The 25,566-nt window shown below is 57.1% G+C and overlaps 1 protein-coding gene across 2 annotated transcripts; it reads right to left on the reverse strand.

Annotated features, from left to right (window-relative positions):
- Nucleotides 1-1,052: 1,052 nt before the first annotated feature.
- Nucleotides 1,053-16,228, reverse strand: PDLIM4 (PDZ and LIM domain 4). 2 transcript variants are annotated; one of them, XM_004609847.2, is made up of 7 exons: nt 16,058-16,222; nt 10,367-10,518; nt 7,002-7,083; nt 2,481-2,659; nt 2,134-2,294; nt 1,509-1,626; nt 1,053-1,384 (listed from the first exon to the last, which is right to left on the reverse strand). In XM_004609847.2, the coding sequence occupies exons 1-7, from the start codon at nt 16,148-16,150 to the stop codon at nt 1,180-1,182; spliced, it is 990 nt and encodes a 329-aa protein (XP_004609904.1). In that variant the 5' UTR covers nt 16,151-16,222; the 3' UTR covers nt 1,053-1,179. The 2 variants fall into 2 exon arrangements, with proteins under 2 accessions (XP_004609904.1, XP_004609905.1); XM_004609848.2 differs by lacking the exon at nt 1,509-1,626 and having other exon boundaries at nt 16,058-16,228.
- Nucleotides 16,229-25,566: the final 9,338 nt, after the last annotated feature.

A 25,566-nucleotide genomic window follows, 5' to 3' on the forward strand; every position in this document is an offset into this window, starting at 1 on the left:
AATTCAAATTGAAACAAGAACAGAGCATGTTTTATGCATCACGTTGAACAAAAAGAAAAACTATTTGACAACTCCTTGTGTTAGTAAGCGCAAAAGGAAATGGCAGTGTCCTACGCTGATGGTGAGAACAGGTGTCTTTGTGGTTTGTGATGTGACAAGATGGAAAAAATAGCAGACTGTACAACACTCATGGCTCGGCTAAATAAATCAGGATCGCATAAAGGAGGCTGTTAGCCCTGTTCCAAGTTAACCACATGACCAGGGGTCTTGGCTGGTATGGGGGTGTGATCAGCCACAATTCACCAACTCTGACACTATTCAGATATTTTTAGGTGGGAGCCTAAAAGGGCAATGTACAATACAAGACTGGCCTGGGGGGAGGAGGCTTGTTTATCCTTGAGACGGGAGAGAGGAGAAAGTGTTTGGGTTCCCTCACTTCTTCCTCCCACTCTCCTCTCCAGCCCCCACTCTCCTCACCCTCCAACGCGCACACACACACACACACACACACACACACACACACACGCACACACACTGCGACCCAAGGTGGATGGGGTAAAGGGAAAGAAAATAGGGGTCCTGGGGTAGGGGTGTGGGAAGAAGTCGCTGAAAAAAAAAATAAATGAATAAACCTTGTGGGCTGGCAGAGGTATGAGAAAATACCAGGAGGCAGCTGCCAACCCCTCCACCCCCCCATCCCAGCCGCGGTCTCCCTGTCCTGTCCCCTCCTCCATTCACGTTTCTCTGCCCACAGCCCCTCCCTCCGCCGCGAGCCGCGCCCCCACCTCTGCTGCTGGTGGCCAAACCGGGATTTTCCACTCGGCTTGGCCTTAGCCTCCCCGGGCACTGCTTTGCCTCCTCATCCCCTAGTTCTCGCTCAGCTGACACGGTACCGATTCCATCCAGGTTAGCCCCCGGGGCCAGACATGGCCTTACAGCACCCCCTTGTGACGCCTCCCGGGAGGGGACAGCCCCGCAGTGTCCGCTGGGCACCGGGGCGGGCGCGGCGCCGGCGCTGGGGCAGGCGGGCCAGGGCGCGGCGGGCGCGGGAGTGGAGGAGCAGCGGGAAGCGTTTATTAGAGACGCGGCGGGGCGAAGGCGTATTTACAGGAGCCGGAGAGGGGGTGGGGCGGGTCTGGGGAGGAGCGGGGGCGGGCCGGGCGTTGGGGGGCGCGCGGCTCAGACGAGCTCCACCTTGGCGTTGGGGTACACCGCCACCACGTCGTAGCCCTCGGGCGGCTTGACGCGCGCCTTGGCGTGGTTCTCGCAGTAGAGCCGCTCGTCCAGGAAGAAGTAGCCGCGCTGCTTGAGGTTCAGGCCGCAGTCGCTGCACATGAAGCACTCGGGGTGGTAGAGCTTGTCGCGCGCCTTGACGATGGTGCCCCTGATGCGGGAAGGCGGAGAGGGCAGGCTTGGGCGACTGGCCTCGCTGGCGGTGGGAGCTGGGAGGGGGAGGGGGGCTTGGGGTGGGGGTCACGGGCGTGGAAGGGGTGGGGGCGGTTACTCACACGATGCCGTGGCCGCAGCGGGTGCACTCGGGTAGCCCCTGGAGGCCGCCCAGCGGGGCGCCCAACTTGCTCGCTGCGGGCTTGAGGTTCCGGGGACCACCGGACCCGGGCCGCTCCCCTGAAAGCCGCAGCGCGGGTGGAATGAGCCAGGTGCGGCGGTCAGATGGGGCGGGGGGCACTTAACGAGGGATGTGGGGCTGGGCCACCGGTTTAAGGATGGGGTTTAAGGGCTCAGGTGCTGAAGGGATCAAGACAGAGGGTCGTGGGAAGCAGAAAAGTGCTGGCTGGAGAGGGCAGGGTGATAGTACAGTGGGTAGGGCATTTGCCTTGCACCCGAGCGAACCTGGGTTTGATCCCCGGCATCTCATAGAGTCCCCCAAGCACCACCAGGAGTAATTCCCGAGCACAGAGCCAGGAGTAACCCCTAAGCATCAGCAGGTGTGGCCTAACAACAACAAAACCCCAAGACAGAGTGCTGGCTGGAGGGTAGATGTCTGAGGAAGGAGATGGAAGGCTCAAGACAGGGATCCGGGTCACAAGACAAGGCTGGCTGGGGAACGCTGTGGGTGGCACCGCAGGGTGTGGGAAGGCTGGGGTGGGGGAAGCCAGGTGGCTGAAGTCTTACCCCCCTCGCCGGCCTCCAGCATGCCCTGCAAGTAGCGGAAGGAGCCTGACTGCTTGGGCTCTGCTGAAGAGGGCTCGGCTGGCTCCTGGAGCATCCGGTACACCTCAGAGCCCATGTCCACGCAGTCGCGGCTCCGTGAGAGGCCCCTGGCAGGGTCAGCGCTGCAGGGAAGAGATGCGGGAGGGACAGGGCTGCAGGACCAGGCTTCGCTCTGCAGCTGCAGGGCTTGGGCAAGATTTCCTGGGTCAGAATTGCCACCAGCAGAGCCCCAGGGGTCAGGCTGGGACTTGGGGAGCTCTGACTGAGGATGAGGATCTTCCTGGGAGGCTCGGAGCTCTCTGTAGTACCTGTGGGGCGGTGACACGTGCAGATTGTTCATCTGTGCCAGGAAGGTGGCGTCGCTGCTGCCGTTGTGGGGGGCTGGGAGACGAGGCGGTTGCCCATAAGGGGAGCCCAGGGTTGACCTGCTGTCTTCGGACCCAATGCCAGTGATGGAGGACCTCCTGCTGGTGGCTGGGCTGCCATCCTGGGAGAGAGGGGCCCCGAGGCACTGAGAGACCCAGGGCAAGGCTCTGGAGAGCCCCACCTTCACCCCACCTTCACACACTGCACCCCACCTTACTATGTTAGGCCTTCCCTTTGTTCTTTAGTGGACTCTCCTCAGTGGTGCTCAGTAGGTCTGGTGGCCTCTTCTCAAGAAGCGAGGCCAGGGTGCTTAGGCTGGTGCTGTGGGCTCAGGGCCCGGCAGTGCCAGGGACCCACCAGGGCTATCCCTAGTGATGCTCAGGGGGTTACAGGGGCCAGGAATGGAACTTGGGGCCTTGCACATGCCAGGCACTTGCTCCATGCCTCTGAACCATATCCCCGGGCCCCTCCCAGGCCTTGAGTGCTGGCTGGCTACCCCAGCCCTGGCATTCCTGGGCTATGCTGATGCTTGCTCAGGGAAGGGGTCAGTGGGGCAAGGCAGAGGTTCAGAGCTGCTCAGTCCCTGAGGAGATGACAAATGTGTCAGACACATAGTTGTGTGCCTGAGACTCGAATTTGGCTCACGAGTGACTGAGGTCCTGACCACCAGCGCCAGGATTAATGTTGGGAGGGCAGCCTATCCCAGGAGGCTTTGGAAAGCATCTTGGCTAAAGTGTGCGGCTTCCTTCAGAGGTGGTGCCACCACTGAGCCCTGCTGTGTACCTGCTGGGACCGTGCTGTGTACCCGTAGGACCCACAGTTGGAAAGATAATAGAGGACTTCCTGGGGCCAGAGGTTCACAGGCAGAGCACATACGTTACTGGAGGCCCAGGTGTGATCCCCAGCACAAAACGGTCATGCTGCCGTTCAGGGTACAGTTGTGGGGTAGCCCTCTCTAGAGCGGTCCTTTGCCCCATTTCCTGTTCCCCCACCCGACTCGGTGGCCTCTGGAGGCACAGCAGATGAGGGAACAAGGCTGCCCAGATTCACACCGAGTGGCCCCCCCAGCCAGCCTGGTGCCCCTGCTGAGGATCTGGGAGAGGAGTGCCCCTCGGCCCATGAGGAGAGGGGGTGTCTCAGAGGGGAGAAGTGTGACAGGCAGGAGTGTCACTGCAGAGTCAGGGCCAGCTGCCCCTGCCTACAGGCACACACAGATGAACACACGTGAGAACAAGACCCTGTGCTTCAGCACGCCTCTCTGCACATCTGGAGGTGCACACCTGAAATGGGAGGGTCAGCCTGGGGATGGCCATCGTAGCTTCCAAGGCTGGTGGAGGGGGCAGCCCAATTTTAAGGAGTGGCTGAGGGCCCAGACCATGAGGTAGTTCTCAGACTCCGCCTGGGAGGTGACATATCAATGTTTGCTCTGGTGTAAACAGGGCTATAGGATGGGAAGAGCGGCGAGGGGCAATCCAGCACTCAGGCACACCACTCCCCCCAGCTCTAGTCCCCCCATGGAAGCTACCATGGCAATGCCCAGGGTGCCCCGGTTCCGGGTGTGCACTTCTAAATGTGCATATAGGCCTGTGGAAGGGCAGGGTCTTGTTCTCACGTGTGTTAACTGGAAGCATCTGTGTGAGCTGTCCCTATGTGTATTTGTAAGGGGGGAGCCTGGCCCTGACTCAAGCATCCCCCGTCCAGCACTGAGGTATGAGCCACCCTATGAGGCTCGGTCCTGACCCCCTTCTTTGCACCAGCTCTGAGTTCCCAGGAGTCTGGGGAATGGGCAATCCAGCAGCTGGGTGGGGCCACGCTCTTGCTTCCCACACTCCCGACAGACAAGTAAGAGGGGTGCTCACTGCCCAGGTGGGCCCCCCATCAGGGAGGCAGCAGCAGCAGCCGCAGGAAAACCCTCATCCCCACGGGGCCCAACAAAGCCCCTGAGAAACCTGAGCACACTCACACACAGGCATGGGGCGGGCAAGGGCTGGCCGCTAATGGGGACCAGATGGCCACGAGCGGTGGGGGAAGGGCTGGGTCCTAGGCAGAGCAGTGGGGGCAGGGCTGGGTCCTAGGCAGAGGCGGCTCCAACAGGAAGGGGGCTGGAGGGACCTGGGGGACTGAGTCGCTCACCCCATCTGGCAATGTGTGGGAGCCTCGAGCCCTGCCCCACCCGTGGCCACCCAGCCAGCTGCCCCTTCAGTGACGAGGGCGTGTGAGGGGACCTCCGCCTTTGTTCAAGCCCCAGCTCCCTCACTCATTAACTGGACAATTCCTTCACTGATCAGAACTTGTTTCTTCGCCATGAAATGGGGAGAATTATGGTGTCCCCAAGTTCCTTGAGACGGCTGCACACAAAGGCACCAAACAGTGTCTCTGTGCCAGCTGTCACGGCTTGACTGCCCTTTTCCGTGTGTACTGGGGTACCCAGTCCCAGGTGCTCCTAATTGCAGCTGCCCATGTGGTGGCTGAAGCTCCAGTATGTTCTCTGAAAAAATGGGAGCCGCTGCCGGCGTGTCTGTGCCCATGGGACTGCCGGAGGTGGCTCCTCCCGAGGCCCGGCTCCCGCTGATGGCTGATGGGGAGGCCAGGCCAGGTGTGCGTGGGGTGTGGCCGTACCCAACCCGCCTTCCCCATCACCTTGCTCTCAGCTCATCCTCTTGACATCGTCCTTCTTCTGCACTGACCACACTGGGCCCCTCTGGGGTTCCCAAGTGAGGCCCAGCAGAGGCCTCTGATTACCCAATTGTCCCTGAATCCCCCATTGGCCTGTCCCATCCCACTTGAGGGGTGCATGCCAGGGTATTCTCAGCTAGTCTAAGGGCTAATTATGGCTTTCTCTTCCTTCGATGGCTGCAGCTAAGCCCACCCCTCCTCCTTCCTGCAGAGGCTGGGAGCAGTGTGGGGACAATGGGGCCTGTGTCTGTGTTACCGAGGACACAGCCTGCAGGGGCTAGATGGGGGTGTTTCTGTTGTCACCCATGGAGCCCATGATCTTTTAAGTACAAAAGGGGGGCAGCAGCTGAGCGCGGGCCCGCTGGCGCTGAGCCGCTCTTGGAGGACTGAGCTGAACTGAGCTTCACATTCCAAGCTCTGGCCTCCCGTCTGTCCACCCCGGCACTCGCTCAGGAGCTTGGGACTGCAGGAGCCGCTCCCCTCTGCCGGGCCCGTGTCAAGCCTGTCTGACTCATCGATGGCCCCTGCCTTGCCCCCACATGGCAGCGTGGGTCCCTGGGACTGCCAGAGCAAGCTTTGAGACAGGTGTGGCCACGGAGTTTCACACAACAGCTGAGATTCCCAGGAGGGAGCCCCGGAGCTTCTTGACAGCCGAGTCACCTCATGCCTGACTGCTGCTCCCAGCCCCGGGGCCTTTCTGTTCTCTGAACCACGGAGCACTGCCTCGCGCTGGGTCTGGAGGGGGTTCCGTGCTCCCTCCTCCTCCCTGGCCCCCTACGCCTGTCTCATTCCCCTCGGCCTTCAGGCCTCAACTTGGCTCCGCCTCCTGTGGGAAGTTTGCTTGGACCTCTTGGGAAAGGTACCTTCTTGGGACTCCTGTGATCTCTAGTTTCCACCATCCCCAAACCCTTAGGTCATCTCCCTCACCAGGATCGATGGACCCTGGCATGTGGCAAGCGTCTGGCCTCAGGGCTGCCAGCAAAGGCGAGATACGGAACAAATGTCAGAGCAAGCTGGGGAATGTGAGGGAGAGGCTGCGGCAGGTCCTCCTTGGCTCAGCAAGACTTCCCCTTTCCTTCATGGCGAGAGAGTGGACACAGCAGGCCCCAGGGGCCATGGACCCATATGTGGGGGATCCATGAGCATATCATGGAGCAGGCTCTGCCCTGCTCAAACCCTATGACCCGAGAGGGACCCAGTCTCCCCCAGTAGCCTCCCCTCATACCCAGGGCAAATGAGGTCCTAGTGCAGCTGGCCTTCACGGTCCCCTTCAGGCCAGCTCTGCAGTTTTAACCCCTGCTATGCCTGGAAGTGGCCCAGGCAGGCAGTCTGTGGTGCCGAGAGCCCAGCTTTAGAAGGACAAGGAAGGGTTGTCCAGTCTAAAAGAACCTGCAGGGGATGTTGGCCAGGATGAGATAGAAGGGTAGCTTCGGGACAAACTCAGGGGATTTCCACATCTACCTCCAGACCGGTGTCTGCCTGGGCTGACATCACTAAGCACCAGAGAAAACCGGATTTAGGGGTGTTGATGAGGGCAGGCCCTGGCCCTGCCTCCTGCAGACTCCTTGGCCCTGGCATGCAGGACTCGCTGGGGTAGAGATGGGTCCTTCAGCTGGGTGGAATGGATGGGTGTGGGCATAGCCCAATGACGTCTTTCTTCTGCATCCACGTCTGCCTCAGCATCTGAGACCCAAGGGCAGAACCTCCAGCACCGACGAACCTGTGGGCCAGGCGCGCTTGTCTGACCCGACTCTCTGGACCAGGCCAGCCGTGTCCGTCATACATACCTGGGCCTCAGGGTCGATGAGGATCCTGTGTGCCTGAGCCTTGCTGTCCTCGGGAGCAGCGGGCCAGCTTCTGCCCTCGGGTCTGTGGTGGGAATTCAGATGGTCAGGTCTGCTCACTGTGTCCCCATGCCCGGAAACCAGGGTCAAGTCCAAGGCGGGCTGGGCTCCAGGCCCAGAGTCCCCCAGGGTCAGGCCTGGCACCCTGAGAAAGACACCGCCCAGCACTTTCCTCTGCACTACAATGGTGGCCTTTGTAGTAAGAAAATACAGCTCCATATCCGCCCCGTCCTGGGGAGGGGTCTCCCCAGCCCCCGTGCAGCTGTGCCATTTCTGTCCCCATCCCTCTCTGGTCTTCCCAGAGAGGTGGCGGCAGCAGGCCGGCCACTTCCCCACCCTTCCACCTCTGTGGCCACAGAAGCTCAGCCTAGAGGCTTGGCTGTGGGCAGGGCGGCTGTGGGCAGGGCGAGCCAGGCCTCACACAGTGCTCCGCATGGAGTCCAGCCCTGCTGGGAGGGACTGGGAGGAGGTGGGATGGAAGCGGAGGGGTGCGCCTTCTCTCCTGCGCTGCAGGCAGAGTCATCACCAATGTCTGCCCAGCCCAGATGGGAAGCAGGCCATTAGGAAATTCCTGCTTCGCCATAGAAACCAAAAGCCAAACACCACTCAGGAGGGAGAAAAACATCATAAACCTGCCATAAGCAGGGCAGGCAGGGCCCAGAGGCCCCAGCCCAGGGCTGCCACTTGGTAGCCTCTCCACAAGGAGAGGCCTGAGGAAGCAATGATCCTCGATCAGCAGATGGGGGCGAGGTTGGGCTGCTCAGAACCAAGGAAATAATATCCCTGCTCTACCCCAAAAGGTTCCCTGTTCTAGCAGCTCAACCCTACAGAGCTCAGCTGGGTTTTCAACCTGCTGTCTACACCTGTAGTTACACTCACGCCGCACGTCCTCACCTTCACTTAGTCCTCCCTGCAGGCTCTCTGTCCTCCCCCAGGGCCTGAGGTCCCAGGCTCTGCTGTGCCTGGACATCACCCCTGACCCCTGGATCTGTGCCTCTCAGGTCTCCAAGGGACCGGCCTAAGCTGCAGCTCCAACTGTGTCCTCCATACACTCAGAACTTGGCTGGGAGAGACCCTGGTCATCTCTTGAGGCTGTTTTGCATGAAGGTCTGCACGGAAGAAAAAAGTCCAGGCCTGAGATCTGGAGGTCAGAGGGCACCAAGTGCCTAGTACCATGGTAGTGGCCTGAGGTGTCAGCTCAGCCTGACGGGCTGATTTGCATATCCCCCTCCTTCTCAGGCCCCATTTCAGTCTGGGCAGGTGACACTCATGTGTCATCTTCAGGATGACATCTCAGTCCAAGGATGGACTGAGCAGTGGGGGACAGGAAGCCCAGCAGGCCCCTGGGCAGGAGCCGATGCTACAGGCACCATAAAAGGTGGCCAGGAAGTATGGGTCAACTCGGACGGTCAGTTTGGATGCCTAACTTTAGGCCCAGATAAAAATCAGCAGAGCCGAAAGGTAAGGACTTCACTTTTTTACTCTGTAGAGAGGTCTGAGGACTAGAGCCAGGAGCCCCGAGAGGACAGGCAGGGTAGGTCCGAGGAGAGCTCAGGAGGGTGGGCACAGAGAAGTTCCTTCCAGCCAGCTCCTCACGCCGACACCCCAGAGCCTCATGTGGAGCGGAGCCTGCGGCCCCGGCCCAGGTCCTGGCAGAGCAGGTTGCGAAGAGGCCAGGAGAAGAGGCAGTCAGGGGCTTTGCCCCCTCACAGCTGAATGTGGGCATGCAAGGACTGGGGGAGGACCTTGGATTTCCCTCCTGACTGAGCAGATAGATTGGTTATACTGTCATCATTGCTCAGGTCCCTGGTCATTAGACCCTCCCTATTCTGGAGATGAGGAATTTGGGAGCTCTGAGGTCAAAACACTTGTAGGAGGACAGCATGGCTCCCAAGGGAAAGCGGGGACTGGAACATGATGAGTGGCAGTAGAGAAAGTGTCCTTACCCACACCACCGCCAGCAACATCTGGGGGCCAATGTGCCCGGAGTGGAACACAGTGGGCCCATGGCTCCATCCAGGCCCACATGGAACAAATGACCAGGGAAGGAAGGAAGGAAGGAAGGGGGACCTCCACCCCACCCACACTACCTTTCCCTGACATCATCCTCTCTGGGGGCCTCCCTCCTCGGACCCCTAGTGATCCCTCCATCCCGCACCCCTGCCCCCTACACCTTTTTGCCACCAGGGCTGGCCTTGTTCAGCCAGGGAGTTAAAGCCGGAGGTGAGTCAGGGCCGAGGAACCCAGCCAAGTGGGGCGTCCTGAGAGGCCACTGGTGGGCCGAGCTGCACTGATGTTTCCTCCATTAGCCCATACCTCAGCCAGGAGGGGGAGGGAGGAAGCCCAGGCTCAAAGGGGTTACTCCAGAGTCTGGGCGCACCCCAGTCAGTGCCTCCTCACTCTGTGCTGCGGCACTGGCTGTGGCAGGGCCCACCTGGCACCAAAGCACAACCTGGGATTGGACCCACCAAGTATAAGGGCTCAGCTCCCGCCCCGCCAGCTCCGAGGCATGGTTAGCGGCACTGTGGTTTGGGGTAGCTTTGCCCATACATGGCCACAGTGGGGATGGGGGGGGGGTGTGGAAAGTCCCTGGTAGCCTGAGCTGGCAGAGCAAGGCAGAGCTGACTTCTCCGGAGCCAGGTAGGACGGGCACAGACAGAGATGATCTGGCCGAGCATCATCAGAGCAGAACAGGGAACAAGGCTGGAGGCATATCCCCGGGACACCCTCTATCCTAGACCACTGATAAGGCACTGTCGGGGCTGGGTGTCCTCTACCCCACTGGAGGGTTCTATCTCAGTCCATGGCAGGGCAAAGGCCTGGGCCTTCACTGGGATGGCTGAGGCCCCACAGTGGGGTCGGCAGGTGCCCTCAGCAGCCGAACATGTCACTGGGGGTGAGAGAGACCCAAAGTCAAATTCGGTTTCCCTTCTCCCTTGCCGACTTTAAACACCCTTCAGGGGTTCTGAGCCTATTGTCTCATGGACAAGTGGGGACAACATGAGGTTGGGCCTTATTTAAGTGGGTCTGAGGGTTACATGAGGCGCTGGACAGGACATGGCTTTGAAGTGTCCTGACTTGTACCAAGCAAGTCACTCTGAAAGAAGAAAGACCTGAAACCAGTCCCCCAGCGGCCCCCCAAGGACAGGCTACAGCCTGGTCCCGGGGCTGCCTGCCTCTGCCTACCCTCTGTCAGTAGAACACCAACACACCCCAACCTGGAGGAGTGAAGGGGGATAGTCGCGCCTGGATCTGTGCAGCGAGTGAGGCCCCTCCCCAGCCCCGCAGTCCCCTGCTCCCAGAGCTACCTGCTGACAGAGAGTGTGAGGTGGTCACGGCAGCCCTTGATGCGGTTCTGGGCCTCCAGATGCGTCATGAGCTCGGTGCTCTCCCCATTGATGGCCTGGATGAGGTCGCCAGGGCACAGGGCAGCCAGGGCAGCCTTGCTGCCAGCATGGACCTGGGGGAAGGAGGGTGACACGCCAGAGGGCTGATCTCAGTTACTTGCTTCAGGCTTGGTTCTAGGCCCCCAATGACCTCAGAACCAGGCCAGGGCTGGTCAAGCCGGGAGATGGGGTGGGGTGGGGTGGTCCTCAGCAGCCATACTGTGGCCTCTGCCCTCAAAACTCCCACACCCAGCTGGATGTGTTGAGGATGCCTAGAGCTCTTTGAGGGCAGCATCCTCTGGGCTGGGACAGGGGGCTTGCATGTGTGCCAAGGACACCTGAGGGTCACACAGGGACACATGTGCTCTAGATGTGTGGAAAGTGTGGAGACTTGCTCAGGAGAATAGCTCCCCACCAGACCTGATGTTTCTTTTTTGTTTTGTTTTTTTTGGGTCACAGACTGGAGCAATAGCGCAGCGGGTAGGGCGTTTGCCTTGCATGCGGCTGACCTGGTTTGATTACTTTGCCCCTCTTGGAGAGCCCAGCAAGCTACTGAGAGTGTCTTGCTCATACAGCAGAGCCTGGCAAGCTACCCAAGTCTCACATGGAGGCATTACTGGTGCCTGGTCAAGCAAATTGATGAGCAAGGGGATGACAGTGACAGTGACAGTTTTGGGGTCACACACGGCGATGCTCAGGGATTATTCCTGGCTCTGCACTCAGGAATTACTCCTGGGACCATATGGGATGCTGGGAATCGAACCTGGGTTGGCCGTGTGCAAGGCAAACTCCCTACCCGAGGTGTGCTATTGCTCCAGCCCCTGACCTGATGTTTGAACCTTTAGTGACCTTGTTCCCATCTCTGTCACAGCCCCACACTGCACCTCCACTCCTTGCTCTGTGCCTATCATCACAGGTGTGGGTGTTTGTGTGTGAGTGTATATGAGTGTGAATGTGAGAGTATGTGTGAGTGTGAACATGTGTGTGTGAAAGTGTGACTTGTGGAGTGTAAATGTGTGTGTGAGAGTGTATAGTGTATGAGTGTAAGTGTGAATATTGGTGTGTGTGAATGTGAGAATATGTGTATGTGTGTGTATGAATGTGTGTGGGGGCATTTGTGTATGTGTGTGTGTCTGTGTGTGTAAGTGTGTGTGTGTGTGTGTGTGTGTGTGTATTGGGGCTCTGGCACCAGACACCTCTCAGTTCCCACTTCTACAGGTGCTCTTCTCTGGTCTTAGCACTCTGTTCTCTGTTCCCCGTTCTCTCCTCATCCTCAGTCACCCCTAGAGGCCCCTCTCCTGGGAGCCACAGCACTGGCTCTCAACACCCGCCCGGCCACCTTTGCTCCTGAAATGTGGTTGTTGCCTCATTCCGGCTGGGTGCCATTACCCCCACCCCCAGCCCAGGGTTAGCTGCTTACAGTCTGGCCTCAATCAGGCCAGGGCTGGGCAAGCCGGGAGCTGGGGGAGTTGGGGGTAGGGGGGTCCTCTGCAGCCAAGCTGCGGCCTCTCTCTCCAGTACTCCCAGCCCAGCACCCAGATGCACCAGGCTCTCTCTGAGTACAGTTTTCTGTGCTGGGACAAGGGGGGCTGTTGCCTTTGGCATGTGTGCCAAGGACATCCAAGGGACATGTGTGCTCTGGATGCATGGTCTCAATCTCACCTTCGCCTCCTCCCAGGACAGGTCACCCCAGTGTCACCGTGGACTCTGGGAGCTCAGGTCAATATGCAGAGTCCCTTACAGTGCTAGTGAGGGCCCCAGGAGGTTGGGGACAGGCTCACAGGGAGGCCTGAGAAAGCAGCCCGGGCACCCCATTCACATCCCAGACCAGCATTTGGACTTCAACTCTAGGTACCCCTTCCTTTGAAGCCAACCTCTCTGGTGGGGTCTGCCTGTGGCGTAGGAGTTCTCCATGAGCCTGATCCTTTCCATGGGGGTGGACGCTCCTAGAAGCCTGATTGGACTCCACTTCCCTAGTCCTAGCAGTGAGGGGACAGAGTTGAAGTGTGGGCAGCTGGAGGCCTGCTGTGGGCACTGTCCGGGCAGATCTGCGCTGAAATCACAGGCTGCCCCGGGGCATGCTCTGGAGCCAACTGGCTCACCACTGACACTCAGGTGTCCTCCTGGGCAAGGAGGCCCCAGGACACCAGCATCCCACCTCCCCTCAAGGGCCTGCTTCAGGCCCTTCTTTCTGGCGACGGGCTCTGTGACAGGTTTGGCCTCGGCACTTCCCCGGGACACGGGACAAGCACCCAGCAGCCTCGAGACTCCAGGGAAACAGAAGCTGTTCTCATCCCTATTTACTGATGAAGAAAGGCTTGGGGGAAGGGGCACCTCACGCCAGTCCCCACACTAAAGAGGCATCTTATTCCTCAGGGGGGCGGTGAGCTGCAGGATGACTCAGCCAGTACAAGGGGTGCATTCAGGCCCCTGTGGGTAGAGGAAGTTCTCGAAAGTAGGGGTGGCTGGGACTCAGCCAGCTCTGCTAGCTCGGGGAATTCTGGTCAGAGAGGGCATAGGGCCAGGAAACCGTGACTCTTGCGACAGCCTTGACACGCATTGTCTCATTAATTTTCAAGACAAGCCCACTTCTGAGGTGGGGGAAACTGAGGCCCAGAGACGTGCAGAAAGGCGCCAAAGTGATAAATGGCAGAGTGAAGCTTTCAATCTGAGCCAACTGCTTTCAAGTTTTCTGCCCTTTTTCTTTCTTTCCTGACCACTGAAGCTTGACCAGGCTTCTAGGAGCGTCCACCCCCATGGAAAGGAACAGGGTCATGGAGAACTTCTATGCCAGAGGCAGATTTGTTTTGAGGCTACACCTGATGGCACTAGGGGGGTTACTTTCCAGGTTGGTGCTTGGGGAAGGGGCGGGTGGCATGTGGTGTCAGGGATCAAACCCGGGGCTCCTATATACAAAGCACAGGCTCCAGTCCTGGGAACCATCTCCCCAGCTCGAGATTCCTCCATTTTTAACTGCTTTCTTGCTTAATGGAAGTGAGGGTGACTGCCCTGGGTAGAAGGGTCCGGTGAATCACAGCTCATCCTGAGGGAGTGAGAGCAGCTCCGGAGGCCGAAGCCTCATTAGTGAGGGAACGTGGAGCAGATGAAGTCAGAGGCGCACAGGGAGCAGAGCTGCGGGCCCTGTGAGAGAAGGGGTTTCTCCTGGTTTGTGCGAACTGGAGCGGGTACGAGCTGGGAAGTCACAGGACAGAACTGAATGCAGTCTCTACTGCTGAGTGCAGGAAACGCAGGAGGAAGCAGAGGAGAGAAGGGGGTCAGTGGGTGGCTGGGGCCAGAGCCAGCTCCTCCCTCACCTCCAGCAGCTGCACTCACAGCCCTGCCCCCAAGGCCAGCCTAGCCCCTGTGGCAGGCTGGGGCAACAGCTGGACGGGCGCTATGTCGCCCCAATAGGTACCATATGCTCCACACGGGCCAGGGCTCCCGTTTCTGCTGATTGCCCGGGGACGCTGTCTTAGTCCCTCTGAGACTCAGGGTTCTCCATCTATAATGGGCGTCAGAGGGGGTCTTTACCTTTTTTGTTTAGTTTCGGGTCCAAACCTGGCAGTGCGTTAGGGGCTACTCCCAGCTCGGAGCTTGGGCAACTGTGCAACGCTGGGGGCTGGACTCAAGCCTCTCTCCAGCCAAGCAGCTCAGCCCACTGAGCTCTCCCTGGCCCTCTGTGGGTTCTTACTTCTAAGGGCTGTTTCCAGGATGACCTGGGACTACCAGCCCCAAAGCCTGAAGGGGTAGGGCACACGGTGGGGCTTTTTCCGGGCTGAGAGGCTAATTCCAAGGCCCAGGTGGGGGAGGCCTGGACCCCTGGAGCTGCTCAGCCGAAGCAGTGGCGAGGAGCCTGAGAGCTCCTTCAGGGCAACTGCCTGGCCTGCTGGGCCCAGGATGCCAGCAGCCTGGTTGCCCCCCGCCCCCCCCTGGATGGCATTCCCTAGGGGCTGGAGGAGGTCCTGAGGCATGGGAGGGAGGGGTGGGCTTAAGCCCCTGGGGGAGGACACTCCCACATATCAGCAATGCCTGTAGACCTGCCCAGGAGGTACCTGTAGGGCAAGCTGTGGCCTGTGCCTCCCTCGCCCTGCCTATCTCCCCAAATCCCACCCAAACCCGGGCTCAGCCATCCTGGCTCCTCAGGCCTAAGCTGCTGCCGCGTGACTTTAGGGAACAAGAGGGGAGGGGTGGGGGGGGGTGTTTCTTGCGGACAAACTCTCTCCCAGCTTGCCTGCCTGCATGTCAGGGGCCTGCATCCTGATGGGTCCCAAACAAGGCCAGCGCGGTGACGTGCAGAGGCCTCCCTGGCGGGCAGGCAGCCGCGTGGGCAACAGATGTCTCCACTCCCTGCCGCCTGCGGCCATCAGCCGCCGCCACTGAGCCTGTCAGCGGCCTCACGCCCAGGGTGCCTGGCCTGCCGCCGCCCGGCGTCCCCCCCCCTCCACTCACCAGCAGCCGGCCTGGGCTCACACCAGCATGACACACACCAGCAGCACAGACACAAGCACACCCCCGCACTGCTCCCTGGGGAGGGGGAGATGAAAGGCGCCCCCGGATGTGTGTAAGGCCCGGCCCATTCAGTCCGGCCACCAGGGCAGACAAGGGAAGCTTCCCAGGACAGCTGGGCCTGCCTGTCACCCAGAAACTCCACACAGGACAGAAGTCCTAAGAGTCCCGCCAGCTTGGTCCAGTCGCCACGATGAAGGAGCAGTGCGGGGAGTGGGGGGGCTCTCAGTTCTCCTGGCACAGACCCCCTAAAACCAGAGAAGCCTGATCGGGGGAAGTGATGGTCTTCAAACGGGACCAGCCCCCCACCCCCCTCTAGTCTAGGAGCCCACAGGGCAGGGCCTGGCTTCTCTGTCCTCCTGGTTGGGACCCCCATGGCTAGGAACTAAGGTTTGTCTCTGCCCTTCAAACTATAGGATTGGGGGGGGTAGGGGTTGGGAGAGATTCTGACTCCCCCAGCCCAGGCACCCCTCTGACACCGGAGTGTTCTCATCTCTTCTAATTCTCCATCCTTCTCAAATCCCCTCTTCCTCCTCTTCCTCCTCTGCCCTGCAGCCAGCTGGGCCTGGTGTAGACTGAGCAGGGGGTCCCATGAAATCCCTCCTGCTCCTGTGTCCTTAGGACACCGGGGTGAGGGGACCGGAGACTGACCAAAGCTGGGACAGAGTGGAAATATGAATGGGGCTTTCCGTTCTTTGGAGTCAGCAAGGACCCCAGAGTTCCCTAGGACCCCATGATGTCAGGCGCTACTGACTGGGAAAGGGGGCGCTCAAGTCTCTTTGCCCCAATCTTCAGGCTGCATCCCAGTGTTGTGGGGCCTTGCAGTGACTCCCCCAGTCGAAGTCAGAGAGAAGCTGGTGTGTGGACTTTTGGGGGACCCTCCCCAGGGAGGAAAGGGGCAGGCCCGGCGGAAGAGAGAAGACCGTAGGGGCGGCGCTGCCCAGCTGGAAGCGTCCTCGACAGCCCGCGAGTCATCCAGCCTACCCCTTGGCCTTGGAGCGTCAGGGGCATCGGGGATCAGGGTCCTCGGGACGACTCTGGGGACCGCGATGATCGGGGGCGTTCAGAGCCAGGACCTCCCCGCCGCCCCGCGGCCGCTGGACTTACCCGCGAGATGGTGAGGGGCGCGCTGAAGTCCCGGCCGCCCACCAGGCGGAAGCCCCAGGGCGAAGGGCCGCGCAGGGTCACGGAGAGGGACATCGCTGGCGGGAGCCGCAGCCGGAGCTGAGCCGAGCCGGACACTGAGGAGCCGCCGCCACCGCCGCCGCCGCCGCCGGGACGCCGCGCCCCGCCCCCGCCGCCCGCCCCCGGCCCCGCCGCCCGCCCCCGCCCCGCGCCCCGCGCGTCCGGATTGGCCCCGCCGCCCGCCCGACCCTCCCACTTCGGGGGGCTCTGAGGACCCGCCCCTCAGTCCTGGCTGCCGGCAGCCCGGCGCCCCCCAACCAGCTTCTTCTCGGAACCCCCCACACGGGGCCGGCCCGACGGTCCGGCTCCCGCGCCCTCGAGTCAGCAGTGGAAACTCGGGATGGGCCCTTTGAAGTCGCGGGGCGGCGCCCGGGTTCGGGGAGAGATGGGGGGCGGGGGGGCGGAGGGGTGGGGGACGGCCCAGATGGGGGATGGGGCTGCTCCTGCCTCCAAAACTTCAAGGTCCCGGCCGCCCGCGAAACCTGGGGCCCCACCCCTAGGGCAGCGTGCCTTGGCCACGGCCGCTACCGGGCAGCCTGGCAGGGACCCCAGACCCAGGAAAGAGAGCAGGCGGCGCCAAGGAAGGAGGTGCAACAGGAAGGTGCCCGCTCTAGTTTGGGGGGTCCGGGAAGTCAGATGACTCCCGAGTTGGGTCTGGAAGCAAATGAGGTACCTTGTCTTGGGTCTCCAGCATCCTCGAACACCTGGACCTTCTCTGCCTGCCCTCTCCTCCCGGGATATCCGCCTGTCCTCATCCTCCTGGCCGGATATGTCCCTCTCTGCGTTCTCCTCTCTACATTTTCAAGGAACTTTGTATCCCGGGGTTGCCTGGAACAGGAGCGGGAGGGAGTCTGGGCCGGTGTCTGGGTCTCCCTGAAGGGCTTCTCTTGTCTCAACTGCTCTTCACCAGCTTCTTTGGGTGCTCCCACCCGCTCACGCACTTGGCCAACATCCTGTGGACATGGAGTGTGGTCACCTCAGTGCAGCCAAAGGGCTCCCTCAGGCCCTGGAAGGACCTGCACTTAGCCATTATTCACATTTGGGGTTCTTTTTGGGTCACACCCGCCAATGCTCAGAGGTTACTCCTGGCCCTCAGTCAGGAATTACTCCTGGTGGTGTTCAGGGGACCATATGGGATGCTGGGATCAAACCTGACCTTGTGCAAGACAAATGCCGGATGTGCTGTACTATCGCTCAGGCCCCCAGTATTCATGTCTACCTTCCTTACCCCCCCTTTCCTTCATTCTCTCCATCTCTGTCTCTCTCCATTCTTGTCTTGTGACTGAACCCAGGGCTTCTCATCCCTGGCCCTTAGCTGTCATCCCTTAGTTCTTCTTGGCCAAGTTATGTTTTCCTGGCCATCTCAGGTGACTCAAGGCTTTAAGGTGAGATGCGTCCGTGGGGTTTTTGACACCCCACGAAAGAGGGCTGCTTGAAAGTCACAAACCTAGGGTAGTCCCAGGAAGAGGGGTGCCCTCAGTGAAACATGGATGCCTCTCCCCTGCCTTTATGGCCTCCACTTGTTCTCTGTCCACAGAGGGGCACTGTGTGTGTGTGTGTTTTTTTTTTTTTGGCAGAGAATGAGTGGGAGGTGGTGGTGTGTGTGCGCATGTGTGTTTTTGCATTTGTGGGATGGGGTGTCCATATCTACAGAGCACCACAGAACTCTCTCCTAGGAGGGGGAGGTTTCTGGGCCCCACATGGACAGAGAGGAAGGGCCTGCAGGAGCCGGTCTGGATGGCCTCTCTGAGACACACCCCAGCATGGAGATTGGGGGACAGCCATCCCATCAGTGATTGTCTGAGGTAGGTGGGCAGCTTTGCCTGTGACATCCCCTCTGCACTCCGGGAGCTGTAGTTCATGTAAACGGAGCACAGCTTTACTGCAGTGCTGGGGGATAGGGCACCCCTAGAGTTTAAGGAAGCTCCCATTGGTTAAAGAAACTTTGGTACATCTACACAATGGAATACTATGCAGCTGTTAGAAAAGATGAAGTTATGAAATTTGCATATAGGTGTATCAACATGGAAAGTATCATGTTAAGTGAAATGAGTCAGAAAGAGAGAGACAGACATAGAAAGATTGCACTCATTTGTGGAATATAAAGTAACAGAATGGGAGACTAACACCCAAGAATAGTGGATATAAGTACCAAGAGGACTACTCCACAGCTTGGACTCTGGCCTCATATGCTTGGTGAAGAAGCAGCTCTGATAGAGAAGGGATCACCAAGCAAAGGGTGCTAGGCAGGCCCACTAGGGATGGGAGATACGGGCTGAAAACAGACTATAGACTAACATGATGCCTACTTAATAGCTCTATAGCAAACCACAACACCCCAAAAGAGAGAGAGAGCAAAAGGGAATGCCCTGCCACAGAGGCGGGGTGGGGTGAAGGGACAGGGTGGGGGTGGTGGGAGGGATGCTGGGACCATTGGTGGTGGAAAATGGGCACTGGTGGAGCGATGGGTACTTGATCATTGTATGATGAAACGTAAGCATGAAAACTTGTAAGTCTGTAACTTTATCTCACGGTGATTCACTAATAATAAATAAATAAATAAATAAATGAATAAATAAATAAATAAATAAAAAGGAAGCTCCCATTCAAGCATTCCATAGCAATTCCTGCAATTCCTCCTTAGATTATACTTTTTTCTCCCAAATGACATCCCTCTAGGAACTGCCCAGCACACCCTCTGCAGGCCCTCTTTTCCCTTGTACTTTTTACCATTCGTGGAGCTCCCTTCAGAAGTGCTCTTCTAATGAACTCTGGGCTGTGGGTGTCTCTCTCCAAGTCCTCCCTCATGGGGTTGAAGGTGGGAGGGCAGGGGAGAGCTTCTGCTGCAATCTCGTGCTTAAATATCCTCGTTTCCTTCTTCTTCTTCTTCTTCTTCTTCTTCTTTTTTTTTTTGCTTTAGGAATATACCTGGCAGTGCTCCGGGGGGCCATATGGGACGTCAGGGATTGAAGGTGGATTTACTCTGTGCAAGGCAAGTATCCTACCTGCTGTGCTATCACTCTAGCCCTTAAATGTCCCCATTTCCTTTTGTAGTTTTTATGGGATAATTTGGGGGAATACAGGAGTCCATGCCAGACACCTCCTCCCCCAGGGTTCTTGGTGATGTCCTTGACTTGAGCAGACACTAGAAAACCACACTTGACAGTGCCCTTTCACAGGACACAGCCCCTTGGGCCTGTAATTAGAAATTGGGGGCAGTCCTTAATAGGGGCACACTGTAGGTCTACTCTTGAGGTGTCCTGGAATCTTCCAGTCCATCTCAAAAACTCCCTCCTCTGAATTTCCTTTTCAGTCTTAAGGACCTTATTCCTGGGGGTTTGCTGTGTGTGATCCCCTGTTGGGCCAGGCCTCCGTGTCCCAGGCTCCGGGATTCCTCTGCATTGTGGGGTGGGGTGAGATTTCTACCAGTTTCCACCCCACCAGGCATCTGTGCTGCAGGGTACAACCAGGCAGCTCATTTCACATCATTTTCATTTGTTCAAAAATGTATTTTGAGTATTGTATTTCTTCACATAATCATAACAGACTTTATGACACTATTTTTTTTGAAAAAATATGAGGTTCAACCATTATGTGAGACTTTAAAAACTTTTTTTTGGTGTTGGTACCGTTTTTAAAAAGGGTGCAACAATTATGTGATAGAATAGGCTTTTCATAAGCCCTGGCCACGTGACTTGTTCCGGTCTGGGACTGAGCTGTCCAGTGGGGGGTGGGGCAGGGGTTATCCATCGTATTTATTTATATTTCCCCAACACCAGCAGAGCCTGGAACATAGAAGGTATTCAGAAATCTTTGCTATGAACAATGTAATCTCTGCTACAGGAATTATTTCTCTTAGTCAACCTTTTCCCCATAGCCTGGAAAGAGACAGAAAAGGCCTGAGAGACACCAAGAGGGGGATGACCTCTGTCCTGTTCCTTAGAGGTCACACCCCAGCACTCTGTCCTTCAGGAGAGTCCTTCGTGGCTCAGGGCCCTGTGCCCAGGCCTCGGTGTGTGGCCAAGCTGTCCAAGGACAGGAGAAACCACAGCTTTTCCCTCAATGGGCTGGCAGGTTCTGCAGAGCAGATGCCCTTGGGAGACGTCCTTGGAGCTGAGAAGACCAGAGGGGGAGGGAAGAACTGAGAGAGAAACAATTTCAGGCAGAGGGAAGCTTGGGGGACTGCCTGGAGGAGGGCGCAGCCCTGGGTTGGCAGCAGGAGGTTGACCCGTTGCCTTGGGACACTCTTCCCTGGGAGGTGATGGGGCAGGTTAGCCACAGCCCTAGCCTGACGCAATGGCCCCCTCCCTCTGGGTGAAGTGTCTGCATTACAGCTTCAGATCCTTGGGGCCCAGACAGCCTTCCTTGAAGGTCCAATATGCTGGGCGCCTGTATCCTTCATGGGGTCAATTATTTTCTTGGGGTGCCCACTCTGTAGTAATGGCCACGGTAGGGCTCCAGAGGATAGCCAACAAAGAACTGAGAAGCCCCCATCTTAGTGGGGTCTGTCCAGATGCCACGGTCTTTGAGATGTGCAGTGAGATGGGAGAGCAGTGGCCGGGGCTTCCTCACACCTCCCAAAGCCAGTGGGCCCTAGGGAGGGTCAAAACTCTCTGAAAGGAGGTGACAGGAGTGTAGGTAGCCGGAAACACCCAAAAGGTGTTGGAGTCCTACAGCAGGACCTCTGAGAGAGGTGACAGAACTGGCCTTTGAGGCATTTGAGCAGAGCAGAGGGTAGGGCGAGCCAGCGACAAAGGGAGTTTCCCATTCAGTCCCTCCATAAACAGTGGATGTCTGTGGTGTCTAGGCTGGACCTGATGAACCAGATTTGGAGGTGCGGTGGGAACTCCCACCCGGACTCCCCAGAGCTGACAGATTGCCTCTGGGGGCAGAGAGGTCAAGGAGTTAGAGCTTTTCTCTGAGGCTCCTAAACGGGAACATGGCTGAGGGCCTCGTGATGGGCCCAGCGCCAGGCTCCAGGGCCAAACAAAAGCAGAAGCAGTTCTCGGGCTGGTGAGTGACCGGTCTGTCCATGCAGTTTCCAGGCTGGGGTGGACCCTGCCTTGTTGGCTAATGCTTCTCAGTAGTCCCACCCTCACTCCGTGAGACCTGCCTTGTCTCTGTTTCTCTGCGACCTGACGAAGGGGCTGCCGGGCCCAGCAGGGTGGGGGCAGGTTTACCCAGCTGAGCACAGGAGGCCGGGCCCCCGAGGCCTGGGCGTGGACGATGTGGGGAGTTTCCCGTCATCTCCTACGGGGTGGGGTGGCCGGAGGGGGGTGTGTGGAGGCAGCAGACAGGTGGGACAGCCAGAGGCAGCTCAGCCCAGCCCAGGCTGGGATGTGACAGAACAGGCTGACTCGGTGGCAGTGGCCATGGGGCCCATGGGATAGGATTGTGCAAGTGCTCAGGGACTGACAGCAGCCTGGCCTCAGCCTGGCCTCATGCCGGGTCCCCTCTGCCTCCACTTCTCATTCAAGCTCCAGAGTGCAGGCAGCCTCCCCTGGGCTCCCCAGCCTGCAGACCCCTGAGAGCCTCCAAGCTGCCAGCAGCCCCCCTCCCCCTGCCGTCCTTGCCCCTGTAGAACACTGCCCCCGCCAAGTGCCCCAGGCCTTCTTGGGTTTCTAGCTTCCAGTGATAACTGGGGGCTCCTGCCAGCCCAGGTGTGGAGACAGCCCCACCATTCACAATGAGCACTGAGGGGCTGGGAGGGAAGGGGACTGTGTGGTCACGGGTTTGGGTGTAAGGGTGCAGATCTCTTCCTTTCTCAAGGAGAGGGACCACCAGGGGTGCTACGCAGAGCTCAGGAACCAGGGCCCGAGTGATAGTACAGCAGGTGAGGTGCTCGCCTTGCACGTGGCTGACCCGGGTTCTCTCCTCAGCACCACATATTTCTCCCAAGCATCACCAGGAGTGATCCCTGAGCACAGAGCAAGGAGTAAGCCCTGAGCACTGCTGGGTATAGCCCCCCCCACCCCTTTACAAATAAAAAACATACAGAAATCCAGCATGGGGGCCAGTACAGCCACTCACTGCAGCTCCGTGCCACCTCATCCGTCAGCTCCGACCCCCTCCTCTAGTTGCTGGGACACTGGCAGGCTTGGCCCCACCCAGCAGCTTCTGCCCCACAGTCACGCTCCACAGTGGCCTGCCCAGCGCAGTCAGGGCTCTGACTCAGGAGCCCCCTCCCCACCCCACCTCTTCTTCTGGAATCCACAGCTGATTCCCAGACCACTCTCAGGGTCAGGGACATCCAGGCCATTCCCAGTGCTCTCGGCTGCCAGTCAAAACAAAAGGAAAGAACGGGAAAGCTGCTGTTAGAATCGTGGCGTAGGAGACTGCAGTGTTATTCATTCGGTAACTGTTGCTGAGAGTTTTCTGGGTGAGGGGCATAGTTCTGGGCTTGGGTGCTTGATAATAAAATGTCTGTAACATGTATAAAATGTCTCATTTCAAACTTCAAATCGTTGAAATTGTGGACTGCTTGGCCGTCCTCCTCAGGAGGGACCCTCTCTCTCCCGCCCTCCCTATGGGTTGGGCTCTGTTCCTGGCCAGGCCCTGCTTTCTCTTTTGTGACCAGCCCTCCTGCCTGCAACAGCACCTCCTTTGGCTGCTGATTGGTCCTGGGGAAGCGCCCGCCCAGTGGTGCCCGGCACTACCCCGTGTGGCACAAGTGGTGTCTCTGGGGCTGAGTCACGGGCTGGCAGGGACTCCGTGGGCTGATCTCACCTCCGGGTCTGGCTGTGGAACACCCCAGCTGTGGCCACCTGGTGTGAGGCTGGCTGCCTGAGCTGCTGGGAGAGACGGGCAGAGTCGTGCCACCAGGGCACAGCAGCTGCCAGCTGGCCCTGGCGTCTGGGAATCCAGGTGCAGGGGGCCACGGGGATTAGAGCAAAAGTCCCAGATCCGGGCCTGAGAGGTGCAGCTGGGCCGTGGCAGCTCCAGGCTCACAGGGAGAGTGAGTGGGCAGGTGCAAACTCCCCGCGTTAGCTTTAGAACCTGCAGGGCTATTTTCTTTGGGGCCTAAGAATCTCCAAAATCCATTTCTATTTCCATCTCCTCCCAAAGTTAGGCTCACAACTGTGCAGGCCCAGGCTGAGCCACAGGGAATGGCGGGCAGGGTCGAGCTGAATTCCTCACCCCCAGGCTTCTCAGACCCACCCACCGTGGCAAGAGCACGCATGTGACTTGAGCCCGCATTGAGAGGATGCCTCTTCGGATTGTTTGTGGCTGTGAGATCAGAGAAAAGACAGACTTGCCTCTAGTCAGGCGGAGGGATTGCTGCTTTCCACTGAAAGTCAGGATTGCTCCAAGAGAAGCTTGATAAGCTAAGAGAGTCCCACCAGAGTGATCTCAGCTCAGGAGAGAGGAGAGGGAAGCAATGGGTCTGAACTAGAAATGCAGTGGCTGGGCTCTGCGCTCCGTAAGTCCCCAGAAGTAGCTGTGTTTAGAATTGAGACAAGCTCGCACAAAGTGCTGTGACATCGGGCACTCAAGCATAAAGCATTGTTGGCACAAGCAGTCTCTGTTAGAGACCGGGGGTGTTCCAGAGTCAGAGGGAGAAGGAGCGTTTCTGTAATCCTGTGAAATTCTGCTCATTATCTGAAGGGCAAGACAGCCCCAGCGAACAAAATGGCAGAGCCATCTAATGTAAATAGAGCAAATTGACTTTCATGGTATGTTAAAACAGTTGCAATCTGTTTCTCTCTTCCTAGGATGATGAGTTTAACATCATACAAGGCGTTGATCGATTTAAAGGGAAAAAAAGAGACTGTGGGGTGTTTTTAAAAGATTTTTGAGGGTTGGGGAGAGAGTATAGGGGTTCGGGAGCTTGCCTAGCACATGTCCAACCTTGGTCTGATCCCAGTGTCAAATGGATCGCACCGCCAGGAGAGACCCCTGTAAGCCCTGAGTACTGCTTGGTGTGCCCTCCCCTGAAAAAGGCATTTGGAAATTTTCATCAGCTTTTCTTATTAAAAAAAATTAGAAAACGACGAAGAGAAGAAAATGTTCTTAACATTGTATTTTATATGTTATTTTTTGGTTTGGGGACTTATCTCTGTGTTTAGAAGTGATTCCTGGCAGTACTCAGGGAACCACGTGGTACTGAAATTCAAACTCAGGTCAGCCACAGGCAAGGCAAGTGCTTTATGCATTATTCTGTCTCTTGCTCCTCTTAACATTAAAAAAACATAAATTGGAAAGCGAAAGTCAATGTTAGACTTAGTAACCTAAAATCCCTGTGAATGTCGAATACAAATGATGTCAGTTTCACATTACCATGTAGTATTTGTCTGGAGGTCCTAAGTAGAACAATTAGGAAAGAAGAAAAAAGCGTAAATAAAAGAAATAAGTAACTGAAGGTCAAAACGATAAATTATTGTTAGATGCTATTTTGATTATCTCTCAGGAAATTAAAGAAAATTAATTGAAAAAAAACTATTATGACTACTAGGTGGGTCCAATTAAGTGAAGGAAAAAATGAATTTAAACCTGTATATACATTTTAATGGCTCTTAAAAATGTTATACCATATTTAGAGAAAAATGTATCATCCACAGTCTCAGTGACATATACATGGAAAAATGCCTAGCTCACTCAGGACTTGCAGGAACTATGTAAAAATTGTTATAGCAGGGGCTAGAGTGATAGCCCAGCGGGTAGGGCATTTGCCTTGCACTCGGCTGACCCGGGTTCGATTCCCAGCATCCCATATGGTCCCCCAAACACTGCCAGGAGTAATTCCTGAGTGCATGAGCCAGGAGTAACCCCTGTGCATCGCTGGGTGGCCCAAAAACCAAACCAAACCAAAACAAAACTTGTTATAGCAATAGATTGGGTTTTTTATTTTTATTTTCTTGCAGTGCTGAAGATCAAACCCAGAGCCTCACACATGCAAAGCAATAGCTCCACTGTTGAGCAACATCCCAGTACACTTGGAGAGATTTAAAAGAAGGCAAAATAAATAAAGGGATAGGTCATGTTCCTGGTAAATGCAATATGTAGACTGATCAGTCCCATACGATTCTGATCACAGTTTATTTGGGTGAGGGAAGTTGAAAGGATGATTCTGAGTGCCTATTGGAAGGGTATATGTGAAAGATACTACACTTGATCTCAGCTAAAAGACCAAGAAGCTATGAAAGAAAAAGCAAAAATGACTGAATTAATGAGCTAATGAGGTATAATTGCTTTTCACACATCAAAGTCTGATAAAGTAAAGTAATTAAAGGTGTTGAAATAGTCATAGAAAAAACTTTAGATATATTTAAGAATCACAAAGAAATTCAAATCATGCAACAGAGAAAGTATTTTAATTCAGGAACAAACAGTTTATTTAATAAGTCATGTAGAGGTAATTTGTTATTTATACATAAAGGAAAGATTACAATCCTGTACTATATATTTCTCTACATTATAAAGTGAATTTTATG

The sequence above is a fragment of the Sorex araneus genome, chromosome 6 (genome assembly GCF_027595985.1).
Source record: "Sorex araneus isolate mSorAra2 chromosome 6, mSorAra2.pri, whole genome shotgun sequence".
NCBI lineage: Eukaryota > Metazoa > Chordata > Mammalia > Eulipotyphla > Soricidae > Sorex > Sorex araneus.